Source organism: Anguilla rostrata, chromosome 5 (genome assembly GCF_018555375.3).
Source record: "Anguilla rostrata isolate EN2019 chromosome 5, ASM1855537v3, whole genome shotgun sequence".
NCBI classification, from domain to species: domain Eukaryota; kingdom Metazoa; phylum Chordata; class Actinopteri; order Anguilliformes; family Anguillidae; genus Anguilla; species Anguilla rostrata.
The window spans coordinates 17,716,515-17,730,699 of record NC_057937.1 but is presented as its reverse complement, the minus strand read 5'-3'; the positions used below and the strand labels follow the sequence as shown (position 1 = coordinate 17,730,699).

Here is a 14,185-nt window from a genome sequence, read left to right as displayed (position 1 = left end):
CGTCACCAATGACAACCTGCGGGATTTTGTGGACACATCGGAGGCATGGAAACAAATCATCAAAGAGAGGTTAGGGGCGTAACCGCAAGTCAGTGCTGTTTAATGCACACAGACTCAGGGTCAGTGCTGTTTAATATACACAGACTCAGGGTCAGTGCTGTGTTACTGCACACACAGACTCAGGGTCAGTGCTGTTTAATACACACAGACTCAGGGTCAGTGCTGTTTAATATACACAGGCTCAGGGTCAGTGCTGTTTAATGCACACAGACTCAGGGTCAGTGCTGTTTAATATACACAGACTCAGGGTCAGTGCTGTTTAATATACACAGACTCAGGGTCAGTGCTGTTTAATATACACAGGCTCAGGGTCAGTGCTGTTTAATACACACAGACTCAGGGTCAGTGCTGTGTTGTTGCACACACGACTCAGGGTCAGTGCTGTGTTGCTGCACACACAGACTCAGGGTCAGTGCTGTGTTACTGCACACACAGGCTCAGGGTCAGTGCTGTGTTGCTGCACACAGACTCAGGGTCAGTGCTGTGTTGTTGCAGGCTGCTGCAGTTCACCTTTGTGGAAGACCACTTCCTGATCCCAGATGACCCCCTCGGCAAGCATGGCCCCCAGCTGGAGGACTTCTTACGCAAGGACTTCAGGTGTGTGTGTGTGAGTTTGAGTGTGTGTGTGTGTGTGTGTGTGTGTGTCTGTGTCTGTGCATGCGAGTGAGTGTGTGTGTGTGTGTGTGCTCGTGCATGTGCGTGCACGTGTGTGTGTGTGTGTCTGTGCGTGCGAGTGAGTGTATGTGTGTGCGTGCGCGCATGTGTGTGTGTCTGTTTCTCTCTATCTCTCTTTCTCCCAGGATCAAATGCATATTCATACACTTGTTTTCAGTTACTAAGCATAATGAAAACGATTTGAAAGAGGGTTTTGTTTCTGCGCGTTGGTGAGCGTTGGTGTGCAGGAGTGTAGCCTGTGAAGGCTTCACAGGGAGGCCCTGTGGCTCACTCTCAGAGCTCACTCTAACTCTGTGCGGTCTCCCTCCCCACAGACACAGCCCGGTCACCGCGCCCTCCCGGCCAGAGCTCCGGGTCACCCCGCCCGTCTACGTCCAGGCCCTCCAGTCGGCCCCGCGGCCCTCCCTGGCCCCCCAGACCCGGCCCCCGTCCCGCTGGCCCCACACGGGGCCGCCCGGCTGGGCCCCGCCCCGCCCGTCCCCCTCCCCGCCGCCCCAGCGCTCCCCCGGCGAGACGGCGGACCTGAAGAGGCAGCTGTACGTCATCTTCCCCGACCAGAGGCCCCGCATCGACCGCATCCTGAGCGAGAACCCCTACATGCGCGACCTCAACGCCCTGTCGGGCCTGCTGCTGGGCTGAGCCCCCGTTCGTCCGTCCAGCTGTCCGTCAGTCTGTCCGTCTGAGGAGGAGGGAGGGGGGCGGGACTCTGCAGCGCTCCCATTTTAAGAGCTTTTGCTCCCGGGAATGGGTGTTGTGCTAACCGGAATAAAATCATTTAGGAGCACACCTACTAATTGGGATGCTTTGCTGTGCTCCTGTGTTTTTCAGCTTAGGGGCACACATTTTTTTCCCCTTGGGAAAAATAGTAGCGTAAGGCCCTGGGGGGGGCGTGGCCTCTGAGAACAGGGTTCAGCACTGAGCTCTTTTAGTGTAATCATTAAACGGGACTGGATGATCCACCACACTATGGGGACAATATGGAGTCAGCTTCACGCTGCAGTCCACTTAATCGAAGGTTCTAGTGAATCTATCCCCCCCCATTTCCACCTTCCTCCAGCACACTCACTTTCCGCTGCCTGTTCCTGTCTGATGATCCAATGGAATGCTGGGTAATGTCAATCAAAGTGATTTTTCGAGTGGAATTTTTGGGCGGGGAGGGAGGGCGGGTTTGGCGGGAGTGGCCGATCACACGTGTATATATGAAATATAAATGTTTCCTCATAATTTATTTCTGCAGATTCAGGTGACTTTGAAAGCGGGAGAGATTTTGTGCTTCGCTGTAGTTTTCCCTGCACAGAGACTCATTTGGGAAAGGGAGCCTTTCTGTTTTGGAGCTGTTATGAACAGAATCACTAAGACTTGATTTCCTTTTTGTACATAAGACGTTAAATCCTTTTGCTGCACAGAGAGAGGTATCCTCACTACCACGGCAACCTGAAACGCAGGACTCGTTCGAAAGAGAGAAAAGACTGAAGGAGGGAAGGAAAAGGGGGAGCACTTACCATAAAAACATGTTTTTACAGACACCTTTTTCCCCGCAGAGAACTGGACCGCGTTCCCTCTCTCTGTCTGTTTACTGTTTACACACGGGAACTTCAGTGTCCATTGCAATGATCCCCTTTCCCACAATGCAACACTCAAAAGTTTTTGGTAGCAGGACATTGTGAGCACACGCGCTCCCTCGCCGTACGTTTCGCGAAAGAACTGCGCTTCCTTACCTTAACTAAGTCCACCGATATTTAAGCACAGACTGACACACCTCTAACGACTTAGCCGTGTTACAGTTCCATGTTCCTCTTGGCCCCGCATAATCAGAACACGCAGCAACAGGGACAGGTAAAGGAGGGAGAATATGGGAGCAAATATCTATTTAAAAAGCCGCTCGCTCGCTCCTCCGACACAATGTACAGTTCCTAATACAGATGAGCACAAAGGTAACACACTTACAAACGGTAGTTCATTGTCAGTTCTACCAGAAGACCACCAGAGGCCGCTGTTTACCATATAAAGAGGTCCCAGTAAGCTTCGAGACAGCCTAACAATGTTTTGTAAATTCCCTTTCTCCTTCGCAAGGAGAAATGCCTTGTACAGACATAAAGACACGCGCATTGTTGTCATGTGCAGTGCTGTTGTGGCTGATCCATCGCATCAGGGGTCGGGAGGTGCGCGGGTTCCATTGTGTTATCGCATTCGTGAGCGTTCTCCAGGCATTGCCATGTCGCCGCCGTCTGGCCCAGGAAGCCGTGACGAGGGGTCGGACCGCCTGTGTTTCCGAGTCGCTTTCTGCTGTGTCCTGTGGGTGCAATGGAAAAGGACTGCCATGCTTTTTTTCCCTCCTGGTTGGTTGCTGTTATGTTTATTTTTTTATATTTAAGACGAAAGCGGGGGGGGGGGCGATATTATTCCAGTTGGTTCCACAGACCCCAGGACTTTGTTTTATTTAGCAGGAGAAACTTCCTTGAGCTTTCCCAAAGGCGGTGAAGTCATTAAAGGACATGTTTTCTTTATTTATTATTATTTGGTGTGCTCTTTTTTTGGTGGGGGGGTGGGAGGGGTTTGCACTGGTCATGAAAAAAATGACAAAACCTTATTACACTAATTTTAACAATGAAAATTAAATGGCGAAGGTAATTAAAGCAGGGAAGTCCAAAAGAGAACAAGTTGGTGAGGTGACGTAAAGGAGTGTTCGCTCCCAGGAGGCAAAGCCTGATAAAGGCCGAGAGGCTTTCAGTTTTTAATTGAGCTGCTGCGTATTTAATTCATCATAAGTGACAGAGTGGGTGGCGGAGTTTGCCTTAAAAGAACATAAGATGGAGTACATGGCTGAGCTGAGCGCATGGGTGACCCCTGAGAGACGAGGCTGTCAGTCGGCATGGGAACAGCCAATAGGAGAGCCACTGGATTTGCCCGGCTCCGAACCACAAATTGTAGTAAACACAGCATGAGGTGGATTTCTGACCTCTCGAAACATCGCAGGAAAATTGGTTTTCTCTATGCAGATTATGGATGAATACGGACTACCAGCTCTGTCTGGAAGGACACCTGTACTCGCCCACCTGTCACCTCATGTCATGGGGCGGCTGCTGGCAGCCCAGAATGCTGCTGCCTGCCTGGTCTTTAACCGACCTAAATTCAGACACATCACGCCAACTTTGAACACCCTTCACTGGCTTCCCATGGCTTTCAGTTTAAATCTCTTGCCCTGGCATACCGAACTTCAAAGGGTACTGGCCCTTCCTGCCCTACAGTAATAATTACACCATACGCTCCAATCAGGCCTCTTTATTCTGCGTCGTGTTGACACCTCAATGTCCCGTCTCTTCAAGCATATAGCTGCTGCTCCTCATGCTCCCAGCTCTTCTCTGCCCTCATCCCCCAGCAGTAGAAGGACCAAAGGAAGATTCTCTGGCTGTCTTGCACAAACATCTAAAACCTCATCTCTTCACCTCAGTGTTTCTGTTTATTAAATGGAAGCATAACCCTTCTCTCCACCTGTAGGTTGGAGGCATGCAGCTTGAAGGTATGATTGTAACTTATCCCTAGCTCTTGTGGCATTTGTTTGCCACGTGAAATATACTTTTCAAAAATAATTTGCTAAATTACTTAATAGTAAATTGTACAGTTCCTAAAAGCCAGAGACAGTTAATTTATTATGGTCACAACCGCAACACCCTGTGTCAACAGCAGAAACTCAGAGAAGTCTGGTGGATAATTAATGGATTTCTCCCAATGTGTTGGTGTAGTATAATGATCAGGGAACAAACCTTATATGTCAGAGGTTGGGAATTTCATTCCCATATAAGTCACTGCTGTTATACCCTTGAGCAAAGTGCTTGACCAGATGCTGCTGTATAGATAGTATACATAAAATGAAAGTGCGGTATGTTACTCTGTGTAGGAGGATCTGTTTAATACCAGAGTAAATATTGAAATTGTCTTCTAATTGGACATTAGCACCCTCCTGCCAGTGAGGTCTTGTTATGGGTAGTGCCTGACAACACCAAAGTGAATCTCCACTGGTCAAAGGTAGCCCCAGTCACAGGTAACTTAAGGCGTATCAAATGTTGATGAGTTGCCTTAGAACTCAGTGGCACCTTGTTATGTAACAAAGTCATGGGTTTGTGTTAAAGGTGACCTTTTTGACACATCACCCAGTAGCACGTGAAGGTTCGTGGGTGTGCTCTTGAAAAAGCTGCCGATATTACACCAAGTTACAGGCGTTCACATGACACTTCCACAGCGGAACAGTGGATGACTTTGAGCCAAGAAAGGTGAGCTAATAACTTCAGAACTGAACTGTGTGTTCTGAACTAAAGAAAACTATTCTCAACTAACCTAACCGCATTCTCAACTAAAAATATCCTTTTTGCCTCAGTGTTTTGGTAATCTTTTCTTTGAGAACATGAACATCTATTGTTCATACATAGGTATGTATTAAAGCAATAGTTACATGCAGAAAATATGAATAAAACGTTACTGTAAAAAAGATGTATGGAACCTTGAATAAAGATTCTTTTGTTAAATAGCTATTAAATTAGCATAATGGTAATCATAATGTACAAAACACATTTAAACTAAATAATTTTGTGAGTTTATTAAAGTTCAGTATACAGTGCAGTGAGTAGCATTGTTGCCTCACATCATGAAGGTATTGAGTTGAATCCAGATCAAGGGCCTTTCTAGAGACTCTACTTTCCTCCCAAAGTCCACAGACATGCAGTAGGCTAATTGGAGACTAATTTGCCAGTAGGTATGAATGTGTAAGTAAATGGTTTGTGGGCCCAATAATGGACTTGCAACCTGTCCAGGGTGTATTCCTGCCTTTTACCCGCTGCATGCTGGGATAGGTTCCAGCACCCCTGCAACCCTGACCAGGAAATATGGATGGATGGATGGAGTCTACAAATGAATTTGTACACTCAATAACGCAAAATACAAGAACTGATTAAAGTGAATTTTCGTATGTCCGTATTGTAGAATAAAAGTTCCATGTTGCTGCAGCTTCGGTTTTCCGAACCGCAGTAGGAAGTGACGCTGGACCAGTTTCACTTGCGCCATCTGTGATAAGTGGTAACAGAAGACTGAATTGGACTGGTGTGATTGCCAAGGAGTTTCACCATCAGAAATACTCTCAAGCAGGGGGAACTTTAGCTGAGCAGCTGAGACTTGACATCTTGCGGAAAAAGAACTGAATTGTATTTAGAATGACTGATCATTCATAGTGACCATCTCTAGATTCCTTTTTTTTCATCTAAATGGCTCATTCACTACCCTCACAGATAAGTGGTGGTGGATAATGAATGTATTTCTACCCATGTGTCGGTGTAGTATAAGGGACAGGGAACTAACCTTGTATTTCAGAGGATGTAGGTTTGATACTCATGCAAGTCCCTGCTGTCTTGCCCTTGAGCAAAGTACTTGCTGATCCTGCTGTACAGATGCATAGTTTAATCAAATGAATGTGTGTTATGTCACTCTGTGTAAGAGTATCTGTTAAATGACTGAGTCTAAAGAAGCTGCCTTCTAATTGAACATTATCCCCCTCCTGCCAATGAGGTCTTGTTATGGTTTGGGCCTGCCAAAACCTCCCAAGTGAATCTCCACCCCTCCCTGATAGTTGTGGGAACTGTGTTCTTCTCTTCACTGGTCAGGGGTAAGCCCAGTCACCAGTCACAGGTGACTTGATGCATGTCAGGTGTTGATTGGCTGCTTTAGAAACTCAGTGGCACCTGGTTATGTAACAGAGTTATGGGTTTGTGTAAAAGGTGACCTTTTTGACACTTTCTAACACATCATCCAGCAGTATGTGAAAGTTCATGGGTGTGCACTTGAAACAGCTGCCAATATTACAGCAAGTTACGGGGCAGTCACATGACACTTTGACAGCGTAAAATTGGACAACAATGGCACCAAATACAATAACTGATTAAAGTGAATTTTCGTATGTGCGTATTGTGGAATATAAGTTCCATATTACTGCAGCTTCAGTTTTCCAAACAGTAGAAAGTGACACAGGACCAGTTTCATTAGCACCATCTGTGGTTGGGGGAAAAATAAGACTTAATCGGACTGGAGCAATCGCCAAGGAGTTTCACTATTAGAATGACTCTGTTCAGGTTGGCACCTCGTTGTTGTATTCAACTGCAATCAAGCAGGGGGAACTTTAGCTAGGCAGCTGAGCCTTTCATATTTTGTGGGGAAAAAACTCTGATTTGTACTTAGAATGACTGAACATTCATAGTGACCATCACTAGATCTCATTGTTTTCATCTAAATGGCTTGTTCACTAAGCTCACTTCAGTCAACTGAATCTCTGCAGATGTACAGCCATATGCTAAATGCTATTGTTTCCGCGCCTACGTCTTTTCTAAGTCTCACAGCAAACTGTTCATAAAAGATTCAGAAATGTAACAGTGGGAAAAGATCCTGTTCTTTCCTCTGGGAAAGCGTCTGTTTCTTGGGAAATGGTGAGTGGGGGTAATGCTCCTACACTTGTTCATTCACATGCTGAATCAAAATCAAGAAGTAACTATGAAATGAATATTGTCTGCAAGAACAATATAGCTCATTTATTTTTGTTTTTTATTCTTATTGACAGAAGTACACTGTATGACCAAAAGTATCTGGACACCCCTTGGTTTGGGGCTGTTTTTCATCATTTGGTCTATGCCCCTTAGTTCCAGTGAAGGCAACTCTTAATGCTACAACATACAATCACATTCTAGACAATTCTGTGCTTCCCCAACAGTTTGGGCACGGCCCTTTCCTGTTTCAGCATGACAATGCCCTTGGGCGCACAGCAAGGTCCGTATAGAAATGGTTTTGTTGAAAACGGTTCGGAAGAACGTGACTGGCCTGCACTGAGCCCTGACCTAAACCCCATCCAATACCTTTCGAATCAATTGGAAAGCCAACTGCAATCCTGGCCTAATCACCCAGTCAGTGCCCGACCTCACTAATGCTCTTCTGGCCAAATGGAAGCAAATCCCCGCAGCAGTGCTCCAACATTTTGTGTAAAGCCTTCCCAGAAGAGTGGAGGTTGTTATACCAGCTAAGGGTGGTCCAACTCCATTTTAATAACCATAATTGTGGATGTGATGTTGAATGTCAGATGTCTGCATACCTTTGTAGTGTATGATGAGGTGAAAAAAAATTCTGAATAAAATTCTGTATTGGCTGAGTAACATGAATTTATTTAGAATTTTGAATCCTCATTATTTAATGTTTACAATCATTAGCTCCCACAATACATTTGGTCCTCACACATTGTCCCTTCAACCATTCGCTCCCCTACTCACTGTTAACCTTATTCACTTAGAGTCCCTCATTCGCTTCATACACCTCTACTCTAGGGGCTCCCAAACCTTTTTCTGATGCAACCTCAAATGAATGCTCACAAATTCATCATGACCCCCAACACTCCACTCACGCGCCTCATGCCAGACAACACTGTTTAGCCGTGACCTCTCATGCCACATTGCTTTATTACAGTTGGGTTGTGGCGATGTTCAATATGTGGTGGTCTATATTCACATACTTTGAAGAGACAAAAAAATTACAAAATCTTTTTTTTTTACTTTTATTTCCCCAAAGTTTTCAGGCAGCCCTACATATAGTCACGACTCACAGTTTGGAAACCCCTGCTTTGCTCACTGGCTGCAGTCCCGTTCAGTGTCACTGGCAGCGTGTGCGCAGACATGGTTTGTGGAGTTCAGAGAGTGCAAGGCAAAGGGGAGCGGGGGATTCTGCCGGTCTCCTTTCCAGAAGCTGCTCCCTTGGCCGCCTGGCTCATCTGCGTGTGTTTTCGCCGCTTTCCCGGTGCCTGCGCCGAGTGAGAATTAGCGTGTTTACATTTCGGTCGGCTTGAGGGAGGAGGGGGCGGGGCGTGCGCTCGCGGTCTGTGATAGGCTCTAATTAGTCAGAGAGAGTTCTCCCTGCACGCATTCTCTCCGCTGCCGGGTGGAGAGCGAGCCCGGGGTGGAGTGGAGACCCAACGGGGCCGTCGGTCCGCTCGCCGCCCCCTCCCCCACCCGCTCTCTCCCTTTCTCTCTCTCCTCCCCCTCTGGCCTCTCTTTCTCTCCCCCTCCCCCCATTTCTACAAGACTATAAAAAGCAGGGGGGAAAAAAAAGCATAAGTCATGTCCAGGGCAGAATGTCTTAGGATCATCAACATTCCAGAACAGCTCAACATTCTTGGGAGCTGCTCTCTCCCCCCACTCTCGGTTGTTTACCCACTGCCCCCCCCCCCCCCACCCCAGGGTGCTTGTACAATGTGCTTGCATAACCGGTCCCTCGTCAGCTCACCCTCGTTCCCCCTCTCCTCCTGCGTGAGATGCAGTTCCTTTCCTCGTTGGGGAAATCCAACGCCTCCGCAGTTTAACGCAGTAAAATAGTGCTGCTTTAAAAATGTAATTTACGCCCCTTGGCTTTATTACTTGGTGAATATGTATGAATGTGTTTTTCCTTATTTCTGTGGAAATATACGCACACACCCTTTTAAGCTGGCCTCATTCTGTTCGCTGGTCTTCTGGTGGATTGGTCTGAATGGAATCAAATGTCTATTTCAGATTGCGAAAGAAACTGATGTTTTCCTGACAGCAGAAGAAATTAGACTGAGAGACTCTACTCACAGAGAGGCAAATGGGCGCGTGGACACTGGTGTCGGTCAGCATCACACTTGTAGGGCCTGTAGCACGGCCCAGACCACACATATACACACACACAAAACCTGCAGCAGTGTATATACTCAGACTGTGTCAAAAAGTCATAATGCCTCTGTGCATGACATCAGTCACACCAGTAGACAACATTAATTAGACTCTTTTTTGACTTCACACTTCATGCAGTGAAATATTTAAAAGCGTTCTGCAGACCACAGAGCTCTCCTCCGACAGCTATGTTGCAAAATTTTTATAAAGAGCATTTCTCTTTGTTACACTGCACAGCATTTTGCAGTGTTTTAATCTGCCTTCGCGATTTGGTAGCTTGCTTGCGGCTGGATAATCTTACCACTTTGAACATTTTCAGTCTTGGTCTAGAGGGATAAATGGCCCTGGGTGGAGGGAAACGTGGCTTTGTATTTTCCATGGTTTAAATCCATGTAATTGAAAAACATATACAGATATCACAGACCTCTGCTTGTGCGTGCAACCAAGTACAACTAAAAAAAAAAATCAAGATAAAGCTTCTGTAGCTATTAATGAATGGCTCAGGGCGACATAACTGAGCAAAGTGTTGAAGAAGTCGCAGTAATGAAGATGAAGAAGTCTGATGATGGCTGCTTTCTCACTGAGAGCTCTGCAATAAGAAGCTCACAAACACACAGGCTGTTTGCCAGTGATATTGGGAAAAGGTAACTGTCCATTCTGGTAGACAGGTTACGCCCATCAAGAGGTTTTTGTTTAGTTTTTTGTTTTTTGCTTTTTTTTAGTTCACTAGTTTTTCTTCTCCAAATGGAATCTATGGCATAGCCCGGGAGAAGCCAATGACAGCTACTGATAATGAAGGGGCCACAGTACAGAGAGTGTACAGAGGCTCAGTGAGGACTCAAACCCCCAGGATTCATATATGGGTTGAAAATCAGCTGTCCAACAGAATGAGCCACACTATCTCCCCTGCTTTGTAATGTTGACCAACTGTAATGAACGATGTTTTCCAGAGTCTTGAGAATACAGACAACTCTTTAACACGCAAAACAGGCACTCTGTATTCTTCCGGAATAAAGCCTTGCAGTATATTCTGAGAATTCTGTAAACATTCTCCCAAAATAAAGACCAAACAATCCCACGAAAATTCAATCATTTTATTTATAAAAATTAAATCAAGCAGGTACAGCTATTTAAAGCTTTTTTTAAATAAAAAAACAAACAAGAAATAACTAATCTTTTTTCAATCTTGTGAAAAGTATATACAAATGAATTACCCATGACATTATCATTTCACTGGCTGTTCATTGGCTTTTTTCCAGTGTGCTTACCGACGGCGCACAGATAAATGTGGACACAGTGATGAACAGTTGCCATTTGACATCAGGCATAGATGTGAATGTTCAGTGAAAAATGCAACTGAGCGGTTTTGGCACAAAATGGCGCCTGCCAGCTACACACAAAAGTGCCACTTGACAATTGGAAGGTCACAAGCAAGGAAAACATGGTGCAGGGCATGAATCCTCCCAAACAGGAAAGGACACTGCAGTGCTGACCGAACAGGTGTTTGATTTCTCACCCCCTCTCTTTTTTCTCTCTCTCCATTCGGTGGTGGTATAACTGTTCCCTCAGGGTGTGGTCAAATTCCCTGATGGCTCACGCAGGAGCAGCTCGCTCTGCTTACCGAATATCATTTACAGTTGTAGGCATGTAGCAGACGCTCTCATCCAGAACAACTTGCGCAACATTTTACATGCAATTCATAATGTGTACATTATGTGTGCATTTACTGAAGTTGCTTGCTCAAGGGCACAAGTGCCCCACCTGTGAATTGAACCTGAAATCTCTGGGTGGCAAGTCTATTCCCTAAACGTTATATTACACTGCCAGCCAAATGATATTACTTTCTACGGAGCCAAGTTGGCAAAATGAATATAGTTTCCTAGGGAACACTGAAAACAGCCTTGGGAAAAGGAGAGTACTCCAGATGCAGAGAGGGAGGAGCCTTGCCCTGTGATCCTCCCGCCCAGGTGAGCGCACTGATCTCACCTACTCCCTGCCCTGGGCAGTAATAATACCTCGTCTAGTCTGGAGTTTGGAAGGTGATTCAGGGACTGTCTGGCAGAGGGGTTCCCCTCGCGTCTGAATGACATCATCTACACCAGACAGGAGCAGTGAGTCAGGGAGAGGGAACCTGGGAATAAGAGATGATAAGAGGCCTTGTGTTCGTGTGTCTGGCCAGGGTGGGAGAGAGTTACACCCCAGCGCACTCAGTTTGCAGTGTTCTGGAAGGACGAGAGGGGGTGGAGTCTGCCAGGGATAGGTGTCAGCCTCACTCTGCACCTGGTCAGGTGATCTCTGTGATAGGCAGGGTCTGTCTGAGGGTTTTCCATCACAGCACGGGGTTGCCATGTTTGCATACTGTATATAAACATCCAACTGAACCAGTGGGTGCAAACGGGGGTTCCGATCAGATGTTGAACAAATCAATGGAATCAAATATGATGAGGTGGAGGCAGTGGTGTAGACAGGTACAAATTAGACTGTAGTGGAGAATTATACCAATAGAACCAAAAGAAGTTAGTTCTTTATGTATGACAAAACGAACTGTGGTATTTTTCATGAAGGCTTTTGGAAAAGTAATTCATGATTGATTAAATTTTCTAGGTCTGAAACCTTTAGGCCAAACCTAAATATAACTGCAGATTTGGATGCGGATCATTTCAAGCGGCCACAGAATGAAGGTGTCCTTGAAGAATTTATTGGATAACTGATCCAGATAATGTACAGAAAAATAATAGGATATAAAATGTATCTATGGCCATGAGGGAGAGAGAGAGAGAGAGAGAGAGAGAAAGAGAGAGAGAGAGAGAGAGAGAGAGAGAGAGAGCCCACCAGGCAAGAGAAATGTGAGTGACTGACATCGTTCTTCACAATGCTGTGTGTGTCACCTACAGTCTGAACGTTGGTCTGTATCCAGTCAGCCATTATGTGCCTATTGTCAGAACCCTACGTCACCATTTGGCCTGTTCTGTGCACTAGATAATATAGAGATAAGACACAGAGGGCAGGAACTGGCTGTGGGGGTAGCCATTAGAGGTACAAATGTGGTTGTGAGTATGGGTGTGCGTGTGTATGTATGAATGTGTGTGTGTCATCAGGCGAGACCAGGGAAACCTCATGCTGGCCTCATGCCTCATACTATTAAGATTCCACACCTTGAAACTGGTAAATGCATCCCCAGGCACTATTTTGGAGATTCTGAGTCAGACCATACCAGAATAAAGACTGTCACTGCTGACTTTGTAACTTGGTTTGATTATTTCCTGATCTAGTCTCTCCACATAGTAGCTCACAAACATTTCGATAATAGCCAAGGCTGTCATTCTCAAAAAGATCTCAAAATTCGTAATATTTAATGTCACCATAATGCTCTGTAGGAGATGGTTAATTTCCCTATAACCTTGTAAAGATGGTGTGTACTTCAGATTGACCTTAACCAATAATAATAATAATAATAATAATAATAATAATATAAAAAGGGGAAGAAATCAGTACTCCTTGAATCCCCTTGATTATTACTTAAGTATGCACGGGCCAGGAGAAGAGGGGGTGCCCCCTCCTCTTTCAACTAGATTAAAGGTGTGCCTTTCTTTTAGTTTGGAGAGTTAGTTGTAGGTTGCCAGGTTGCTAGGTCTAGTGTTCTACATTTCATCCCTGGTCTTTTTGGAATATTCTGCTGCCTGTTGGTTTTTGAATTTTGGTCTAAGCACATTCTTGGGGTTACTTGGGAGAGACATGCTGTAGCACCTACTTTCATTCATTTCTTTTGTGACTGTAACTTGTCTATGTCTGTAACATTAATTGTTTTTTAAGGCAGTTTTAATTTGGTGATTTGATTGATAACTGGTCGATAAATTAACAAATGAAATTTAAAAAATGCATTTTACATGTTGGATAAGTGAGGAGTTTTCACTGTTGATGCACTTGTGTTCGGTATTGAGAGTGCTGAACATGAAATGAGGGTGTTAGCTGTTGAAATGTCTAGATTCAGAAATTGCATTTTTTACTTAATCCTCACTACCCTGACACCATCACACAAATTATGCCAGACATGCATTTATTTATGGAGAAATGCATGTATGTGCAAATTAATGTATTTGTGTACGTCCAGAATTTTGACACACAAGTGTGTCCATACATGTGTAAATATACGTCTGTGAGTGTGTGTGTGTGTGTGTGTGTCTGAGTGTGTATATATGTGTACGCATATGTAAGTATGTTCGAGTATGTGTGGGGTGTGGGTGCGTGTGTAGTTGCTTCTTAAGTAACTTGCTACCACACAGAGGCTAGCTGCTGAGTCTGTGTAACTGTATCTATTCAGACAAAGAGCACATTGCAGCTAAAGGTATCACTGTTGCTAAGTTTGGATGGGCTTCAGTGCCTGACGTCCTGGGTTGGTTAATAATTCAGTAACTTTAAAGTAGTGAGATGGAGGTAGATTGGTAAAGGTGGGTGTAGGCGCACTGGAATTCAATTATACTGTATGTCAAATTATTGGCTGCATAGAGGAGAAAAAACTACCCAAAGGCCTTACACAACCATTGAGACAGACTGCATCACTGCAGCCATGACATTCATGTCATTATTCCAAAAGGCTGATGCATTAGTCTTTGGAGATTGAACAGTAGACACAGTCCACTTTCCTACATAAAAGAATCATCCATTTCTGGAAAGAAAATAGGATAACTGCTTGACTGGTGTCCGTTACATTTCAAATCCTGAGCAATTTAAAAACAGAAGAC

The 14,185-nt window shown here is 45.1% G+C and overlaps 1 protein-coding gene across 1 annotated transcript in view; it reads left to right on the top strand.

Moving 5' to 3' along the window:
- Positions 1 to 3,242, top strand: part of n4bp1 (nedd4 binding protein 1) — a 22,794-nt gene extending 19,552 nt beyond the window's left edge. The window contains exons 5-7 of the mRNA XM_064335476.1: positions 1 to 69; positions 556 to 657; positions 1,050 to 3,242. The exon at positions 1 to 69 is cut by the window's left edge and continues 39 nt beyond it. Of these exons, the coding sequence (XP_064191546.1) occupies positions 1 to 69; positions 556 to 657; positions 1,050 to 1,374 (496 nt within the window). The 3' untranslated portion in view covers positions 1,375 to 3,242. The remainder of the gene's footprint in view (positions 70 to 555; positions 658 to 1,049) is intronic.
- The last annotated feature ends 10,943 nt before the right edge of the window (positions 3,243 to 14,185 follow it).